Source organism: Vitis vinifera, chromosome 18, assembly GCF_030704535.1.
Source record: "Vitis vinifera cultivar Pinot Noir 40024 chromosome 18, ASM3070453v1".
Lineage (NCBI taxonomy): Eukaryota > Viridiplantae > Streptophyta > Magnoliopsida > Vitales > Vitaceae > Vitis > Vitis vinifera.
In genome coordinates this window covers 3009242-3028947 of record NC_081822.1, presented here as the reverse complement: position 1 = coordinate 3028947, position 19706 = coordinate 3009242, and the positions used below count along the sequence as shown (strand labels likewise).

The 19706-nt window shown below is 38.2% G+C and overlaps 1 protein-coding gene across 2 annotated transcripts in view; it reads left to right on the top strand.

Annotated features, from left to right (window-relative positions):
* The window catches only part of LOC100255781 (sister chromatid cohesion protein PDS5 homolog B), a 77045-nt gene that overhangs the window by 31130 nt on the left and 26209 nt on the right, over positions 1-19706 (top strand). For both annotated transcript variants that reach the window (XM_010665916.3, XM_010665917.3), the window contains exons 14-16: positions 13540-13666; positions 17678-17818; positions 18003-18071. In XM_010665916.3, coding sequence (XP_010664218.1) covers positions 13540-13666; positions 17678-17818; positions 18003-18071 — 337 coding nt within the window. The remainder of the gene's footprint in view (positions 1-13539; positions 13667-17677; positions 17819-18002; positions 18072-19706) is intronic.

The window sequence follows — 19706 nt, the reverse complement described above, 5'->3', positions numbered from 1 at the left end:
CATTTTCTTTTCTAGTACTCGAGAAGAGGATATGATGACCCTTAAGAATGTTTTGCTAGTGTTTGGGCATATTTCTGGGTTAAAAGTTAACCTTGACAAAAGTAATATCTATGACATTAATCTTGAACAAAATCATCTTTTTAGGTTGGTCGAGATGCTTGATTGCAAGGCTTCTAGGTGGCCTATACTTTACCTGGGTCTTTCTCTGGGAGGGAATCCTAAGGCGTGTGGTTTTTGGGATCCTGTGATTGAGAGGATATCAAAGAGATTAGATGGGTGGCAAAAGACGTATTTATCTTTTGGAGGCAGAATAACTCTCATTCAATCTTGTCTCACCCATATGCCATGTTACTTTCTCTCCTTGTTTAAGATTCCCGCCTTAATGGCAGCAAAAATTGAGAGATTGCAAAGAGATTTTTTATGGTCAGGTAGGGGAAGGCAAAAAAGATCATTTGGTTAGTTGGGATTGTTAGATTGTGTACAGTTTTACTTTTCCTTTTCTTTCCTTATTGTATTGTGGGTCCCACTAACATGTATATATATACCCAAGTCCAATGTGTATTATTAACAGTTTTTTAATAACAAAAATTAGGGATTCTCCATTTTCTCTCTTTTCACATGGTATCAGAGCTAAGGGAGAAAAAAAAAACCTAATTATTTTTGGTTTATCCGTAAATCAATTCTGGGAAACCTTTTCGTGACCGTGTTTCATTCCGGTCACCTTTCCCATCTCCTAAAGCTTTCTGATCAACCGTATCGCCGTTAGAAAACCCTCACCGCCGACGACTTTTCTGGCGACTTTTTCCGGCGAAGTCCTTTTCCGACACCGACCATACCATCAAGTGCGCAAGGAGGAGATCTTCAAGTTTTGTCAAAGCACTGGAGGGAGATTCTCAATCATGCGTCGGCCACGCGCGTTTCTTCTCCGGTGGCCTAAACCTCATGTGTCGGTGCGTGGAGCACTTTCCGGCACGCACTTCCACCTCCTGTTGGGAATTGTCCCAAATTCCTAATTAGTAAATATTCCTTTTTTGTAAAGAATATTGTATAGAATATTTATAGGTTGATATATTATTGTAATATTAGACTTCCTTATAGAATAAGGAAGGTTGTTGGAAATATCTCTATAAATATTCTAGGTCATGAGGGGAAAAAGTTATGAGATGGAGATGGGCCTATAGAGACTATACGAGGTGGATAGAGATGTGAGGAAGAACGGGAGGTACCTGGTGGAGTGAGAGGGCTCGTAGTAAGGTATGGATACAAGGAGTGGGGAAACATGGGATGTTTCGGGAACCCAATAGTTGTATCTAGTTTTATCCTCTGTAATATTCTCTATTGTATAGTGAAATTATTCTCTCTCATCCGTGGACGTAGGCATGGTTGGCCGAACCACGTTAAAACCTCGTGTACCGTATGTGTGATTGTTTTATCTTTGTGTTCGTGAACTAACATTGTTGGCATCAAAGCTTTCGTTGGCACTACACCTCCAGCCTCGCTTGACGCCGTCTAGCCATCCTCCATCTATGCTTGTGCCATCCGAACCCTGCAAGTGCATTTTTTGGGTTATTTTTGGTCTCTGTCGGCCCTCTAAACAGCCTTTCCGGCGACCTCCGGTGACTTCCTCTCCACCCCGAGCCCTGCACGTGTCTTAGGAAGTATTCTTCTACCCTTCTAGTAGTACCACATTTGTTTTTCTTTACTATTTGGTCTCTCACAGCCGCCGTGAATCCTCGGTTTTTCTTCTTTTAGCCGCGATCTGAAGCCGTATTAAGGCTTTCTTCAATCCAAATATATTTCGTTCTCCAGATAAGTAGATATGACTACTAAAAGTTCCATTTTTTCCTCTGTCATATCTGGATCTCTTATAATTACTTCGGATAAATTGGTTGACAGTGAAAATTATTTGTTTTATTTTGCCTCTGTGGAGCTTTGGTTTATGTGTCAAGATTATGAGGGTCACCTTGTTACGCAGGAGGCGGATGTCCTTGAGGTTGACAGAGTACAATGGAAGAAGATAGATGCACAGTTATGTAATGTGTTATGGCAATCAGTTAATCCTAAGATTTTGCTTTATCTTTGGGCCTACAAAACATGCTTTAAATTTTGAAATCAGGCGAAAGAGCTATACACGAATGATATCCAACGTTTTTATAAGGTGGCTTCTTCTATTGTCAATGTCAGACAACAAGACATGAATTTATCTACTTATATTGGCCAAATTGCCTCTTTTATGGAGGAATTCTTGATCGTGATGCCTCTTACTACTGATGTTGGGGATCAACGAATATAGATTGAAAAGTTCTTCATGGTTCTTACGCTTATTGGCCTCCGTCTAGATCTTGAGATTGTTCGCGATTAGATTCTTGGCAGTTCCTCCGTTTCATCCTTGGATGATGTGTTTGCTCGTCTCCTCTGTATTTCCTCCACTCAGACTTTGCCATCTGATAGCACTTTAGATTTTTCTGTGTTAGTTTCTCAAACTAACTCTCGAGGAGGACGCAGTGGTAACCGAGGTAGAGGCCAATGTCCTTATTGCACCTATTGCAATAAGTTTGGCCACACTCGTGATCGGTGTTATCAGTTACATGGGCGGCCTCCCCGCACTACCCACGTGGCCCAATCATCTGATCCTTAGCCACCTCAGCCTCCCAGTTCTTCCACATCTCAGGGTATTTCCCTCATTGACAGTGGGTATGATGACTATCTCCGTTATCAGGCCACCAAGTTAGCTTCTGTTGCTTCTGTTGCCCAGATTGGTAATGTTTCTACTTATCTTACCCACACATCTTCTCTTGGACCTTGGATTCTAGATTCTGGCGCTTCTGATCACATATCTGGTAATAAGGATCTTTTTTCTTCTATTACTACTACCTCTGCCTTACCTATTGTTACCTTAGCTAATGGTTCTGAAACTGTAGCTAAAGGCATTGGTTTGGCACATCCTCTCCCTTCTCTACCTCTCACTTCTATCCTTAATACTCTTGAGTGTTCCTTTAATCTTATCTCCATCAGCAAAATCACTCGTACTCTTAACTGCTCTATTACTTTTTCTGATATTTGTGACCTTGCAGGACTGGAGTACGAGGAAGACGATTGGCATAGGACGTGAGTCTTAAGGCCTCTATCACCTTACCTCGCCTTCAACTCTTGCAGTTTGCATTTCCACTGATGCTCTCCTCCTCATCCACAGTCGCTTAGGCCACCTTAGTCTCTCCAAGTTCCAGAAAATGGTCCCTCGTTTTTCATCTTTGTCGTCACTTGCGTGTGAGTCCTGTTAGCTTGGGAAACATACTCGTATCTCGTTCCCAAAACATTTGAATAATTAGGCAAAGTCTCCTTTTGAACTTGTTCACGCTAATGTTTGGGGTCATTGTCGGATCGCGTCTACTTTAGGATTTCAGTATTTTGTCACTTTCATTGATGACTATTCTCGATGTACTTGGTTATTTTTAATGAAAAATCGAGCTGAGTTATTTTCTATTTTCCAAAAATTTTATGCTGAAATCCAAACCCAGTTCAATATTTCTATTCGTGTGTTACACAGTGACAATGCCAAGGAATATTTTTTTGCGTCATTTACTTCATTTATGTCCTAACATGAGATCCTTCATTAGTCTTCTTGTGCTCATACTCCTCAACAAAATGGGGTAACTGAACGTAAGAATCGACATCTTGTTGAGATAGCTCGTACTCTCCTTCTCCATAGTCATGTTCCTTTTCGTTTTTGGGGGGACGCTGTTCTTACAGCATGTTATTTGATTAATCGTATGCCCTCATCTGTATTACACGATCAGATTCCTCATTCCCTTCTTTTCCCTGACCAACTACTTTATTTCCTTCCTCCTCATGTTTTTGGTTGTACTTACTTTGTTCATATTCTCACTCCTAGACAGGACAAACTTTCTGTTAGAGCCACAAAATGCATCTTCTTGGGATATTCCAGACTTCAAAAGGGTTATCGTTGTTATTCCTTTGAGACTTATCGCTACTTTCTCTCCGCTGATGTCATTTTCTTTGAGGACTCACCGTTCTTCTTCACCTCTGAGTCTCTTCCTGTTTCTGAAGTCTTACCCCTTTCCATTATCTTCCCACCTGATGCAGTACCTTCTCGTCCACTTCAGTTTTATCATCGTAGTCATCGTGTCGCTGTTCCTCCTTTTTTTTCCCGAGGTACCTGTTGACTCATTTTCTATCCCTTTGGCTTCTCCTGCTCCGGCTCTGCCTCCTTCTACTGACTTACCCATTGCTCTTCAGAAAGGTAATCGATCTACTCGTAATCCTCATCCCATTTACAATTTTTTGAGTTATTATCGATTATCTTTATCCTATTCTGTATTTGTTTCTGCTATATCTTATGTTGCTCTTCCCAAGAGCACTTCTGAGGCTTTTTCCTATCCAAGCTGGTGACAGGCAATGGTAGATGAAATGACTGCTTTACACTCCAATGACACTTGGGATCTTGTTGTTTTAACCTCTGGTAAATCTACAGTTGGTTGTCGTTCGGTCTACACAGTTAAGGTTGGCCCTGATGGTCAGGTTGATCGCAAGGCCCGCTTAGTTGCTAGAGGCTATACTAAGATTTATGGTTCTGATTATGGTGATACTTTCTCTCCTGTTGCCAAGATAGCTTTTGTTCGTCTATTGCTCTCCATGGATGCTATGCGTTCTTAGCCTCTTTATCAGTTAGATATTAAAAATGCTTTCCTTCATAGGGATCTTGCTGAGGAAGTTTATATGGAGCAACCACCTAGTTTTGTTGCTCAGGGGGAGTCTGGTTTAGTGTGCAGGTTACGCTGTTCTCTATATGGCTTGAAACAATCTCCTCGAGCATGGTTTAGCCGTTTTAGTTATGTTGTTCAAGAGTTTGGCAAGTTCCGCAGTACAGCATACCATTCCGTTTTCTATCATCATAACTCTTTGGGGCAGTGTATTTATCTGGTAGTTTATGTGGACGACATCGTCATTACAGGCAGTGATCAGAATGGTATTCAGAAACTAAAGCAACACCTTTTCACCCACTTTCAAACTAAAGGCTTGGGGAAACTCAAGTATTTCTTAGGGATTGAGATAGCTCAATCCAGTTCCGGTGTGGTTCTTTCCCAAAGGAAGTATTCTTTAGACATCTTGGAAGAAACCAGTATGTTAGACTGTAAACCGGTAGACACTCCTATGGATCCAAATGTCAAACTTATATCAGGATAGGGGGAGCCTTTAGGAGATCTTGGGAGATATCGGTGACTTGTAGGTAAACTGAACTAGCTCACCATTACTCGTCCATACATTTCTTTTCCTGTAAGTGTTGTTAGTCAATTCCTACAGTCACCATGTGATAGCCATTGGGATGCTGTAATCCGCATTCTTCGATATATCAAAAGCACACCACGACAAGGCGTGTTGTACGAGAACAGAGGTCATACCCAGGTATTGGTTACACAGATGTAGATTGGGCTGGCTCACCCATAGATAGACGTTCCACTTCCGGGTATTGTTTTTTTATTGAAGGTAACCTAATATCCTGGAAGAGTAAGAAACAAGATGTAGTGGCCAGATCTAATGCTGAAGGCGAGTATCAAGCTATGGCTCTGGCAACATGTGAACTCATATGGCTGAAACATCTTCTTCGGGAGTTGAGATTTGGAAAGGATGAACAGATGAAGCTCATCTGTGACAACCAAACCGCTTTGCATATTGCATCCAATCTAGTCTTCTATGAAAGGATCAAACACATTGAAGTTGACTGTCACTTCATTAGAGAGAAGATCGCATCAAGATGTGTGACGACTAGTTTTGTCAATTGAAATGATCAATTAGCAGATATTTTTACTAAATCTCTCAGAGGTCCTAAAATTAAATACATTTGTAATAGGCTTGGTGCATATAACATATATGCTCCAGCTTGAGGGGGAGTGTTAGATAGTGTACAATTTTACTTTTCCTTTTCTTTCCTTATTGTATTGTGGGTCTCACTAACATGTATATATATATCCAAGTCCAATGTGTATTATTAACAGTTTTTTAATAATAAAAATGAGGGATTCTCCATTTTCTCTATTTTCACAGGGGCGTAGTGTGTAAGCCGAAGACGAAAGGGGGATTGGGATTTGGAAAGATTTCTGTAAGGAATGTCGCTCTCTTAGGGAAGTAGTTGTGGAGATATCCTAAGGAGGGTTTAGCTCTGTGGCATCAGGTTATTTTAAGCATTTATGGATTACACTCCCATGGTTGGGATGTCAACAATATAGTCAGATAGTCACATCGTTGTCCTTGGAAGGCCATTGCACAAGTCTCCCAAGAGTTTTCCAAGTTTACTCGGTTTGTGGTAGGAGACGGGGATAGAATTCGGTTCTGGGAAGACTTGTGGTGGGGAGACCAACCTTTGGGGGTCCAATATCCAAGATTACTTAGTGTAGTCACGGAAAAAAATACTCATATTTCTTCAATTCTTGGATCTACCCGCCCATTCTCTTGGAATTTCAACTTTCGTCAAAATTTTTCCGATTCTGAGATAGAAGATTTAGAAGGCCTTATGCGGTCTCTTGATCGTTTACGCATATCACCTTTGGTTCTACATATGAGATCCTGGTCTTTATCTCATTCAGGACTTTTCACAGTCAAATATTTCTTTTTTGCCTTATCTCAATATTCTGATTCGCCTCCAGTTTTCCCTACTAAGTTCGTCTGGAATTCTCAAGTCCCCTTCAAAGTCAAGTCCTTTGTCTGGTTAGTGGCTCACAAGAAGGTTAATACTAATGACTTGCTACAGTTGAGAAGACCCTACAAAACACTTAGTCCCGATATTTGTAAGTTGTGCATGAAGCATGGAGAAACAGTAGATCACCTTCCATTGCTCTTTGACGATGGGGTTGTGACACAGATTATTTCAATTAGCAAAGACGGATTGGGTCCCCCCAAGGGGCATCTCTGACATGTTATCTATTAATTTTAATGGTTTTGGATCTTCTAAGAGAGGGATTGTTTTATGGCAAGACGCGTGCATCACTTTAATGTGGGTGGTGTGGCGGGAAAGAAATGCAAGGATTTTTGAAGATAAAGCAAGGAATTCAGAGTATCTTTGGGATTCTATTCGTTTTTTAGCTTCTCTTTAGGCTTTTTGTTCTAAGGTTTTTAAGGAGATTTCTCTTAACGTGTTACACCTTGATTGGTTAACGGTGTGTAATCCCAATGGGTTGGTCTAACTAGAGTGTTTGCTTGTTTTTTCTTTGTATTTTCTTATATTTGATTACTTGTAGTCTTGTTTTTCTATGGTGGGAGGATTCCTCATCCTTCTCTTGTACTTCCTTTTTATCAATATATTCCTTTGTCGTTTCCTATAAAAAAAAAAAAAAAAAAAGAATCTAAATGATTGGGAGTTGGTAAGGGTTGAGGAGTTTCCCTCAAGATTTCATGGAAAGATGGTGAGAAGGAATGAAGATGATAGGCTAGATTAGTTGGATGCTAAGAAGGGGAAGTTTCTAGTCAAATTCTTCTACTCCTTCATGAGGCAGGACAAAGTATTTACTTTCCCATCTAAGGATATTTGGAACACATTGGTCCTAATCAAAGTATGCTTTTTTTTTTTTGTGAGAAGTGTCATGGGGAAAGGTTTTGACATTGGATCAGCTGCAAAGAAGAAGATAACACTTGGTGATCGATGTTTTCTTTGTATGGAGAAGGAAGAGACTATAACAAAACTTGAGTTTAATACACACGTTCATCATGAAATTCATAAAAATAAACTTTTTTAATTTTTAGATATAATTTTTTTGTTATAAATCTTACTAGGCATATATACTAATATGTGTTGATATATTTGTCTTTATATGTCCTCTTCGAAGTTTTTAATATTTTATATTCTTAAAACTAACATATTAAAAGTTTTTTTTCATTAATTACCATCATTTTGAATGTCAAAATTCAAATCATTCAAATGGAAATTCTCCAATATTCATTGTGAGAAGAATGTAGTAAGAATGTAACTTCCAATATGCCCTTTGATAACAAGAATGTAGGTTTTCATATTGGATTATTTTACCTCTTTCATCCTTTTATGATCAATTTCTAACCTTATTTTTTGTTTGAAACAATTAATGTAATAATTTTTCTTTTAAAAAAAAATTTGAATTTGATTTTTCTTAAAAAATTGTGAAAGGAGTATGTTATATTGCATCTCATATAATATAGTGTATAATGTATCATATATGTACTATAAGATGTGCTTAAGATGTGGTATAGATTGTGATACATATTGATTTTCATAAAAAAAGTGTATTTTGTCATTATATTGTAAGTTTTTAGCAACTATGGTAAAGATATATTAATTACATACAATAATAAAATAGTTAGTGAAAGAGATAAATTTGAAACTTGTAGTGAGAATATATCTTCAGAAAAACATACAATTTCCTAAATTAAAGCATGAGTTGTCCTTGAGGCCACACTCAAGTGGTAAAGGGAGGTTCTGGTTTCAAGTTCCAATGGAGACAAAAATTTATGTATATAAAAAAAGAAAGAATAAAGTTGGTATAGGTTCAAATAAGTCTAGCCGATTGTTTGCTTAGACAAGAAGAATGAGGGGTTTGGGTATCAAATGTCTTTCAACTCTTAATAAATCTCTCCTTTGTAAATGGAATTGGTGATTTGCGAATGAGAGAGGGGTTTTTTGGAATCAAGTTATTAGAGGGAAGTATGGAAAAGAAAGAGGGGGATGGTGTTCCCGAGAAGTGAGATAGGTGTATGGTGTTGGGTTGTGGAAAGTGATAAGGGAAGATTGATCAAGTGTTGGAGAAGAAGGGGTTTAGCCCTAAATGGAGGAAATGGATGAATGGATGCTTGTCCTCGGTTTCTTATGCAGTATTGGTGAATGGTAGCGCTAAAGGTTGGGTTAAGGCATCGAGAGGATTAAGACAAGGAGATCCTTTATCCCCCTTTTTGTTTACTTTAGTAGCTGATGTATTGAGTAGGATGCTTGTGAGAGCAGAGGAGAGAAATATGTTGGAGGGCTTCAGGGTGGGTAGAAATAGAACTAGGGTATCTCATTTGCAATTTGCCGATGACACCATCTTCTTTTCTAACACTAGGGAGGAAGACTTGCAGACTCTCAAGAGTCTTTTGTTAGCATTTGGGCATATTTCTGGACTTAAGGTCAATTTAGACAAGAGTAATATTTATGGCATCAATTTGGATCATGCTCATATGTCAAGATTGGCTGAGACACTTGGATGCAAGGCTTCTGGCTGGCCTATACTATATCTGGGTCTTCCTTTGGGCGGGAACCCCAGGGCAGGTGGTTTTTGGGATCCTGTGATTGAGAGAATTTCAAGAAGATTAGATGGTTGGCAAAAGGCATACCTATCCTTCGGCGGGAGGATAACTCTCATCCATTCTTGCCTTACCCATATGCCCTGTTACTATCTTTCTTTATTTAAGTTACCCGCTTCAGTTGCTGCAAAAATCGAGAGGTTGCAGAGGGATTTTTTATGGTCAGGGATTGGGGAAGGTAAAAAGGATCATCTAGTCAGGTGGGATGTCGTGTGTAATCCGAAGGAAAGAGGGGGTTTGGGTTTTGGGAATATTTCTTTAAGAAATCTCGCTCTTTTAGGGAAGTGGTTGTGGAGGTACCCTAGAGAGGGATCAGCTCTATGGCATCAGGTCATACTAAGCATCTATGGTTCTCACTCCAATGGTTGGGATGCTAACACAATAGTCAGATGGTCACATCGTTGTCCTTGGAAGGCTATTTCTCAAGTCTTTCAAGAGTTTTCCTCGTTTACTCGATTTGTGGTAGGAAATGGGGAAAGAATTCGCTTCTGGGAAGATTTGTGGTGGGGGGACCAACCTTTGGGATCCCAATATCCAAGTCTATTTAGAGTAGTCTTGGATAAAAACATACCTATTTCATCAGTTCTTGGTCCTACTCGCCCTTTCTCTTGGAATTTAAATTTCCGTCGTAACTTGTCAGATTCTGAGATTGAGGACTTAGAAGGCCTCATGCGCTCTCTAGATGGAGTGCATTTATCTCCTTCGGTTCCAGATGCCAGATCGTGGCCCTTGTCTTCTTCAGGGCTTTTTTCAGTTAAATCTTTCTTTCTAGCTTTATCCCAATTTTTTGGTCCTCCTCAGGTTTTTCCTTCTAAATTCGTTTGGAATTCTCAAATTCCCTTCAAAGTGCAGTCCTTCATCTGGTTAGTGGCACACAAGAAGGTGAATACTAATGACATGCTACAAGTGAGAAGACCCTACAAAGCCCTTAGTCCGGATATTTGTATTCTGTGCATGAAGCATGGGGAATCAGCTGATCATATTTTTCTTCATTGCTCCTTGACGATTGGGTTATGGCACAGGTTATTTCAGTTAGCTAAGATGGATTGGGTTCCCCCGAGAAGCATCCTTGACATGATGTACATCAAATTCATGGATTTGGTTTGTCTAAGAGGGGGATAGCCTTGTGGCAAGCTGCAAACATCGCTCTTATTCGAATTGTGTGGAGGGAAAGGAATGCGAGGATTTTTGAGGATAAAGCAAGGAATTCAGAGGCTCTATGGGACTCTATTGTTTACCTTGCTTCTCTTTGGGCCTATTGTTCCAAGGTTTTTAAGGGGACTCCCCTTAATGCGTTACTTCTTGATTGGATAGCTGTTTGTACTCCATAAGGAGTGGTCTTTTTAGAGTGTTGCGCATTTTTCAGTGTTTTTTTCTTTAGTTTAGCTGTCTTTGGCAGGAGGATTCCTCATCCTTCTTTTGTACTTTTTTTTCTATCAATAAATCTTTGTGTCGTTTCCAATAAAAAAAAAAAAAATAAAAAAAAATAAGGGAAGATTGATATCTTGTGAGTAGTAGGATCTCTTTTTTAGTGGGTAATAGGCGAAGTGTGAGATTTTGGAAGGATAAGTGGTATGGGGATTCTCCTTTTTGTGTGTCCTTCCTGTCTTTGTTTGTTTTTGTTGACTCAAAAGAGGCATAGGTAGAGGATATTTAAGGCTCCTCAGCATAAGGGGGAGGGGGGGATGAAATCCTTGCTTCTTTAGACCTTTCAATGATTGGGAGGTGGATGTTATGGAGAGCTTTTTGGTGCATGGTTCAAAGTCGCGATATCGATTACTGACTCGGAGGGTCCCGAGGAGTATCAATCTTAGTGTATCGACTAAGTATTAGACGATACACAAAATAAGATAATTAGAAAGTTCAAAAAATTATAAAAATATTATGTAAATTATTAGAAAAATAGGTACAATTGAATAAGCTAAAAAAAATTAATAAAACAAAATTGACTCACATTTAACATTATTTAAATAATTATAAAAACATCCACTAAAAGTTATTTATAATAATGCTAAGAATAGAAAATTATTTTATTTCAAATATGATAACATCTTCACCAAATTGGATACTTAATTCTCATTTTACCAATAAATGCATTTTATAATTTATTCCATAAATAATATAACCATAAAATCATACCAGCCACCCACATAACCATAAAATATAATAAAAATAAAAATGTTGATAAAAAAACTATAAAATATAAATATGAAGGAATTTGACATTAAGTTTTTACTTTATCAATTTCTCCTCCCACCCATAGTCCACAATACCCATGTAATACCCACAACTGCAAAATTCTAACTCTGCAACCCACGACTGAAGGGAGAGGCGGAGATGAATCTAATTATGAGGGAAAGTTGCCTTGTCGATGAAAGATTGAAGGTTTCAATCCACTTGACGAGCACCACTGCCGCACCGCACCAAAGCTCTTACACTTCAGTAATGCTTGATTTTTATAAAATCAGGTAAGTAAATCTTAAATCGTTTGTGGCCCCATCCTTTGGTGGATTCTCCTTCTATAGTCTTTCGAAAAGGTTAGGGTTGGGTTAAGTTTGTTTTTTGTCTTCTTCTTCTTTGATCTTCTCATTGATTGGTTGAAAGATTCAATTTCAGAATCATAGGTGTTTGCTTTTGGGGAATCTTTGATTTTTTTGAAAATTTTATGAGTTTTTGTTGTGATTGAATAGAAAAGAGAATCTTCGTATTATGTTGGAAAATTCTGTGTAACCTAATTGAGTCGATTGAGTTAACTCGGAATCTGAGTTGAGTTACACCAAGTCTCACTGGTTTAGTATTGAGTTCAACATTATATTGTATCTGGTATCGGACTCATTGCAACAGTTGTTAAGGCGGATACAACTTTGCTGAGTTGTATCGGACTTGGCCGATACTTTGAACCCTGTTTTAGAGTGGTTGCACAGGAAAAGAGTGTGTGGGGATGGGGAAGACACGTTGCTTGGGACTGAAACAAAGAGTGACAAGTTTTCTGTTAAAGAAGCATTTAGAACTCATGGGTACAACTTAAGGTTAGCTTTTTTGCTTGGGAGACAACATGGGGTAAAGCTTTAACCTTGGATCTAGTTTAGAAATGAGGATGAGCCCTTGCAAATAGATGTTTTATGTTCCATGAGAATGAAGTGACCATAGATCACCTTTTTATTCACTGTGTTAAAACAAGAGTTTTATGGAAGTTGCTCTTTACCATATTCAGGGTGTCTTGGGTGCTTTGTCGATTAGATAGACTCTATTGGATTGACATGGTTCTTTTGTGGACAAAAAGCACAAGAAGGTTTGGAAAGCAGTTCCCTTACACATCTTTTGGATAGTGTGGAAGGCAAGGAATAGAATGGCCATTGATAATGACATGCTTTTGATCCAAAGGTTGAGAAGTTATTTTGTTTTCTTCCTTTGGCCAAAGACAAAGTTGTCTATAGATGATTATCAATTGACTTTAGTTAGTTTTGTTGATTGGTTGAGCCCTTATTGAGGTTGTTTTAGCCCCTTTTGTGTGGGGGAGGGTGGGCTGTAAATTGTTTCTGAAGTTTCCAACCTCTTATCAGAAGGCTCAAATTTATAATTGGGCTACCTAAGGGTCCATCTAGATGAGCCCTGAAGGTTTCTGAAAAGTTACTTTCCTTATGAGGTATGCACGATGATAATGACAACTACTCTTAGTCCATGAAGTAACCAATGAAGTCACTGATGGGCTTATGAAATTACGAGTTGCCATAATTAGCATTAGAGATGTCCTCAATAAGGTGAATAGTTCTTCTGTAATCCAGTTTTCCTTTTTGATTTTAACTGGGAATCATATGCATGGTCTGCTTCTGCTTGTTAACTTCAATGCTCCCTGGAGTCTAGGCAACAGTTATGGTAAATCGTTTTGGAGTTTTCTTTCCTTGTTCACTTTTATCTGCATATTGTGAATAGTGGTCATGTCATTTGTGCATTTGAATACACCTTCAAGTTTAACTACGGATCTATTATGTTGTTGTTAAGCAACCAACTGATGCTTAGCATGTGGTTTTGATGGTGTTGCTTTAATGAGTTTCTTGGACTATTATAGTTGCTTTTATGATTGTATTTTAGAGGTTCATCTTGGTATATTTCCCTTTTCTTATATTAATAATTTCCTGGTTTTTGCTTCCCAAAAAAAAAAAATCCCTTTACCTTGGGTCTTAAATTGGATTAATTATATTGTGTTTGTCTGTATAGTGATATTTACCCTTCCTTGGAGAAGATATGCCTGGAGGGAAGTCGTGCTCAGTCCAAATTTGCTGTATCTGCAATTGCTGCTTTAGTTGGTACTTCTGAGCAGTTTGTTTTCTCAGAATTGTGCAAGGTGTACTGATCTCGAATTTTTTTTCTAAATACTGTTGGATATGATTTTATTTATATGTTTTATTAATAATGCAACTTAAATTCTATGGAATCATTTGATTTCAGACATTTTGACTTTTTGCAGTGATTTTATTTATGTGCTTAGTGCAAGTCCAGTTATACATAATCTAATTTTCTATGGTGTTGCTTTCCTTTGATGTCTTTCTAATAATGGCATACTGTATGATGAGAAAGAACATTAGTTTAGTTAAGGCCAATTTATTGTGTTATAAGCTATGATACTGAGATCTTCTCCCATTACTTCAGTTTCATGCAACATGAAACTATGTTTCATTTTTCCCTGCGATTTCGTAACATATACTTCTTGTTTTTTTTTCCTGGTCCATGTTTAGTTTTACTTGGTAGTAAGCTTGTAGAAAATAGTATTGCATGTTGCAATTGCTTAAATTACCACTTAATTTTTGTCAAGAGCTTGGGGGAGCCTCTTGTACCTAGCTTTGTCATCTTCTGTTCTGTCACCTTAACTTGCATCAACATCCACTTCCCTGTTTGCATTTTTTGAAGTATTGTTAATCTCTAAATAATCTCTCTTAGATTATTTAGCCAAGGTGCACGGTTATCAGAATTGAGCATCAAGGGCCATTATAAGCCCATGACACATTTGGAGCTCATTTTTATCTTTGATAAGTGAGCAATGTGAAAGGTAGCATCTGTTTGCCAAAGACCATCCTCTTCTTTGAAGTTGATCTAAAGTCAAGGTCTTTCACCAGCAAACTTCCTAAGCAAAGAATGAAGAGATTTGACTGAAAAGGGATTGATCGACTTAACTCCAGCATAGAATAAAAAATGTGACCAAAAAGACAGCATTCCTTGACCTTGTCCACACCACCTTGTCCTTCTCTCCCTTTTTCACAATTTTTGCTTCAAACTTAGGGGGATAAAATCCTCTATAATTTTTGACTCCCAATCGTTTAGGTGTTTGGCAAAAGATGAAGTCCAATGTCCCCTCTCCCTTAGCTTTTCCCATATATCTGGCAGTCGGCCATCATATATGCCAATGTTAAGACATATAGAGTGGGAAAAGACACTTGTAAGGGTTCTTCTCTGCACCATCTATCCTTCCAAAACTTTGTCCTCCTCCCATCCCCCACCTCTAAAGAAGTTTTAATTGTTGAAAAGGTCCCACCCTTTTCAAAAAGAAGTTTTAAAGAAGTCCATATGCATGACCTCTAGGCCCCTTCCTTTCTCTCCATACTTTTCCTTAATAACCCGCTTTCAAAAGGCCTTTTCTTGAAAGACATATCTCTAACTCCACTTTCAAAGAAGAGTTTTTTTTTTTTTTGATAGGCAACCAAGAATATATTAAAGATGCCAAGCAAAAAGAGGGAGGTGCACCCCAAGTACATGGTAGGTATACAAAGGATGCCAAAAAAAAAACATAAACACCTCAAAAGAGCACACAAAACTCCCTCACACTAACACACAACCAATAAATAAAATCTAACAAGGAACCAAGACCTTCTTGAATATGTCGGTGAGTCCAATAGAAAAGGGTATGAATAAGAGAGTCCTTTAGTGCTCGATTTGAGCGATGAATTCCATCAAAGCATCTTTGATTCCTCCCTTGCCACTGAATTCAAAACAAGTAAAAAGGGGTTGTCCTCTGAATCTTTTTTCTATTTTTGCTAACAAAACTCCCATGCCATCCTTTACCAAATATTTCATAGGAATAGGGAGGACCCAAGAAAAGCTAAAGAAAGAACTAACAAATGCTAAAGACTCTTTCCTTTCTACAATGGATTAGTAGGTGATTAGCTGATTCTTCTGAATTTATACATAAATAACAATGGTTAGCTAACCTTCCTCTTCTCTTAAGCTAATCTAAGGTTAGGAACCTTTCCCAGACCATCTTGCAAGCAAAAATACCCACTTTTAAAGGCACCCAAGAGCCCCACACTAGCTTCAAGGGGAAAGAAATAGCTCCATTTGACTTTAAGGAAGAGTACAAAGATTTCACCAAGAACTTCCACCCTTGCTAGTCTTCCAAATCAACTTATTGCCATCCTCACTGTACTTCCCAAGCACTTAGAGCCTCCTATGTAACTCCTTAATGGTGTGTACCCAATCTTGGAGCTGCCTCGTGAATCCCAGGTTCCACACAACTCGGCCGCTAACAACCTCCCAAGTACTCATCACCTAACCTCCCTCCCTAAATAAAATTCCTTTGAATTTTCTTAAGCCTCATTTTGACTTTTTTTAGGAATGCTGAATAAAGACATAAAGTAGATAGGTAAATTAGATAAGGTATCGTGAATAAAAGTGAGTCTCCGCCCTTTCAAAATAAAAAATATCCATTGCGAAGGTTCTCTGCCCTAGTAAGAATAGGTAGGTGGTGGAGGTCATATAGGGTCCTTTTCAAACTCAATCATACAATATCTTGTCACGTTGAGTGGGTTCTTGCTATGTACACCAAGCCTTGGGGTCACAATGACTATCCATTAGAATTGTGGCTTGTCAGAGTGATTGTAGACCAACCTTTAACGGATCAGGTATTGCGAATGAAAGCAAGTCTTCCCCCTTTTGAGATATACTATCTTTTCCACATTGATAGCTTTCGTCAAAGCCTTTCCTCCACCCTATCTCACACTGTTTTTGCCCTAAATGGAGCTCCGAAAGGTAGACCCCAGTAGACAAAAGATTTCCCACCTTATGACACATTTAGAGTTCATGTCTAATTTGGTGTGGTCAATTCCTAATTTGTTGCAGTCAATTCCTGAGTTGGTGCAATCAATTAGGGGATAAAATTAGTAGAATCAACAGTTCTTATTTAAAGTTTTCTGTTACTGATTTTAAGTCTATTATTTTTATGTAAAGTTGTCCTCTTTTTTGTATGATGGTTCCTTGTAAACTCAATTCTAAGAATGTATGAGAAATACAATATTTTTTTCTCAAAACTGTGTTGATGCCATAATGCACACTTGTGGGAACTCAAAGGTACTTTCCATGTCCACTTTAGGCCTGGTGTTGAACCTTATGGTCCTCATGTTCCTCAAGACTATTTTTGCAGTGGATGGCCTTGTTGTTATACCTTCGTTTGCATCAAAAGAGGATTTTTTGTTGCCTGACATTTCTTTTTCACTGATCACTTTGTCGCTTCGTTATCCCCTAGTTTCACATGTGGTTACCTTGACAAGTTCGTTCTTTGATTGAACTGTTATTGTCTCTACGTTCCTCTTGAACTAGGTAATGATGCTAGCTTACTCTATTAACTGATTTTCCTGGTTTTGTTCCTTTCTGTACCTCCAAACCCTTTTATGAAGGTCCATTTTTTCAATCAAATGTGACATTATTTATATCCTTCTGTATCATCCCACCCTCCAAAAGTCCGGCCACGAGCTAAATGTAATTTGAATTGGATGGTTTGGTTTCCCAAGGCATCCTTGTGAGATGTGCAAGTAGGTTAATGTCTATTTGTAGCTGGTTAAAGATGAATGACATCATCATCCTCTATATTCTGTTATTCTTTTGTACCCATTAGTTGGAGTTCTATGTGCATGAGGGATGCATCCTTCTAAAGCAATTTATCTCTTTTGAAGATTAAGTATTTGAAGATTTGGTAATAAGGAATTTGTGCTTGAGATCTAGCTCAAGTGGTAAGAGGTTGGGGTGGGGATATGGGAGGTCCTAGTTTGATTCCATGTAATAGTCACGTACACCAAATAAAACGAAAAACAAAAAACAAAAAACAAAAACCTTACCATTAAAAGAAAGTGATGAGGACATTTCAGATAGATATTATACAAAGTAGTAAATATCTTCTGGGCTATCTTACTAGTGACATCCATGCTATACCCAAGTCAGGAAGGTGGGAAGGTTTCTTGATCCGATGTGTAGTTCATACATGTGTATCCATCCATGTTTGTTGATGCAACTCATTAATAATGGCACTGTTATGTACAAATGCCTGTTGAGGTGATAATCTAACTTACCTACTTATGTTCATCTTGTCCAGGCACTTGTGGATTCTCTACATGGTGGGCAGAACATTCCAACTGTCCTGCAGTCTTTGGGTTGTATGGCACAACATTCTGTTTCTGCATTTGAAGCTCGAGATAAAGAGATCACATCATATATAAATGAAACATTTTTTCAAGTAATTGATGACTCTAAATATTTCTGCTTATTTATTTATTTTTCATTATATTCTGATAAATAAAGACAAAAAATTGTTTTCTCACTATATTTGGATGAAGATTGTTCAGAAATCTCTCACTTGATTTTCACACTTGACAGAAAATTGTTTGTTTGCAAAATAATCCAACTTTTTGTTTGTATAGGTGGAACCATTGGACAATCTAGCTTCATTTGATGAAACTTCTGAATGCAGCAGCTCGTGCAAATTGAAGGTGAGCATTAGAAAAGGGAAATTGCAAATGAGTTCTTTAGTTTGGGTTCAGCTACTTTTATGATTTTTACCTATAAAAGTTTTGGACCACAGCGGTGGACACTTAAACTATTCGAGCTACAGGAACTAAAAAAACTTCAGAATAGGAGAAAAGGAGTAACCTTTTCTTTAGGTGAACATTAATCATCTTCTTAAGACGAAAGGGTAAGAGATTAGATTAGAAGAAAGAGTTTTTATCAAACAAATCAAACATAACTATGATAGAGAAATTATACCATTGACTTGTTAGTAGAGCTGCTAATTACGAGGGTTTATTGGGTTGTTGAGCTGGAATGATCCTACTTGGAAGCAGTGATTAAAAAATCGGTGTATTATGGGAAATTTTCGCTGATAAAATCAGTTATCGGCCATGGCTGACACAAAATCTAGGAAGGAAACTCAGTTGGTCTGAGTTTTAAAATATAAAGTGTTAAGAGAGAGAGAGAAGAAAACCTTGATTCTCATTCATGTAGTGTCTACTTACAATTGAGAAAATATATATATACAAGGCTAGGAGTCCTAACTACCATACATGTGACCTATATTTAAAAAAGGAAAGATTGTACACTATAAATTCATTATATTCAACACTCCCCCTCAAACTGGAGCATATACGTCATATGCACCAAGCTTGTTACAAATGTATTTAATCCTAGGACTTCTGAGAGATTTAGTGAAGATGTCTGTTAGTTGATCATTTGAATTAACAAAACTTGTAGCAACACATCCTGATGCGATCTTCTCTCTAATGAAGTGACAGTCAATTTCAATATGTTTGGTCCTTTCATGAAAGATTGGATTGGATGCAATATGTAATGCGGCCTGGTTATCACAGATGAGTTTCATCTGTTCATCCTTTCCAAATCTCAACTCTCGAAGAAGATGTCTCAACCATATGAGTTCACATGTTGCCAAAGCCATAGCTCGATACTCAGCTTCAGCACTAGATCTGACCACTACATCTTGTTTCTTACTCTTCCAAGATATTAGATTACCTCCAATAAAAACACAGTACCCTGAAGTGGAACGTCTATCTGTGGGTGAGCTAGCCCAATCTGCATCTGTGTAACCAATAACCTGAGTATGACCTCTGTTCTCGTACAACACACCTTGACCTGGTGTACTTTTGATATATCGAAGAATGCGGATAACGACATCCCAATGGCTATCACATGGTGACTGTAGGAATTGACTAACTACACTCACAGGAAAAAAAATGTCTGGACGAGTAATGGTGAGATAGTTCAATTTACCTACGAGCCGTCAATATCTCCCAGGGCCTCCTAAAGGCTCCCCCTGTCCTGGTACAAGTTTGCATTCGGATCCATAGGTGTGTCTATCGGTTTACAGTCTAACATACCAGTTTCTTCCAGGATGTCTAAAGCATACTTCCTTTGGGAAAGGACCACACCAGAACTGGATTGAGCTATCTCAATTCCCAAGAAATACTTGAGTTTCCCCAAGTCTTTGGTCTGAAAGTGGGTAAAAAGATGTTGCTTTAGTTTCTGAATACTATTCTGATCACTGCCTGTAATGACGATGTTGTCCACATAAACAATCATATAAATACACTGCCCTAAGGAGTTATGATGATAGA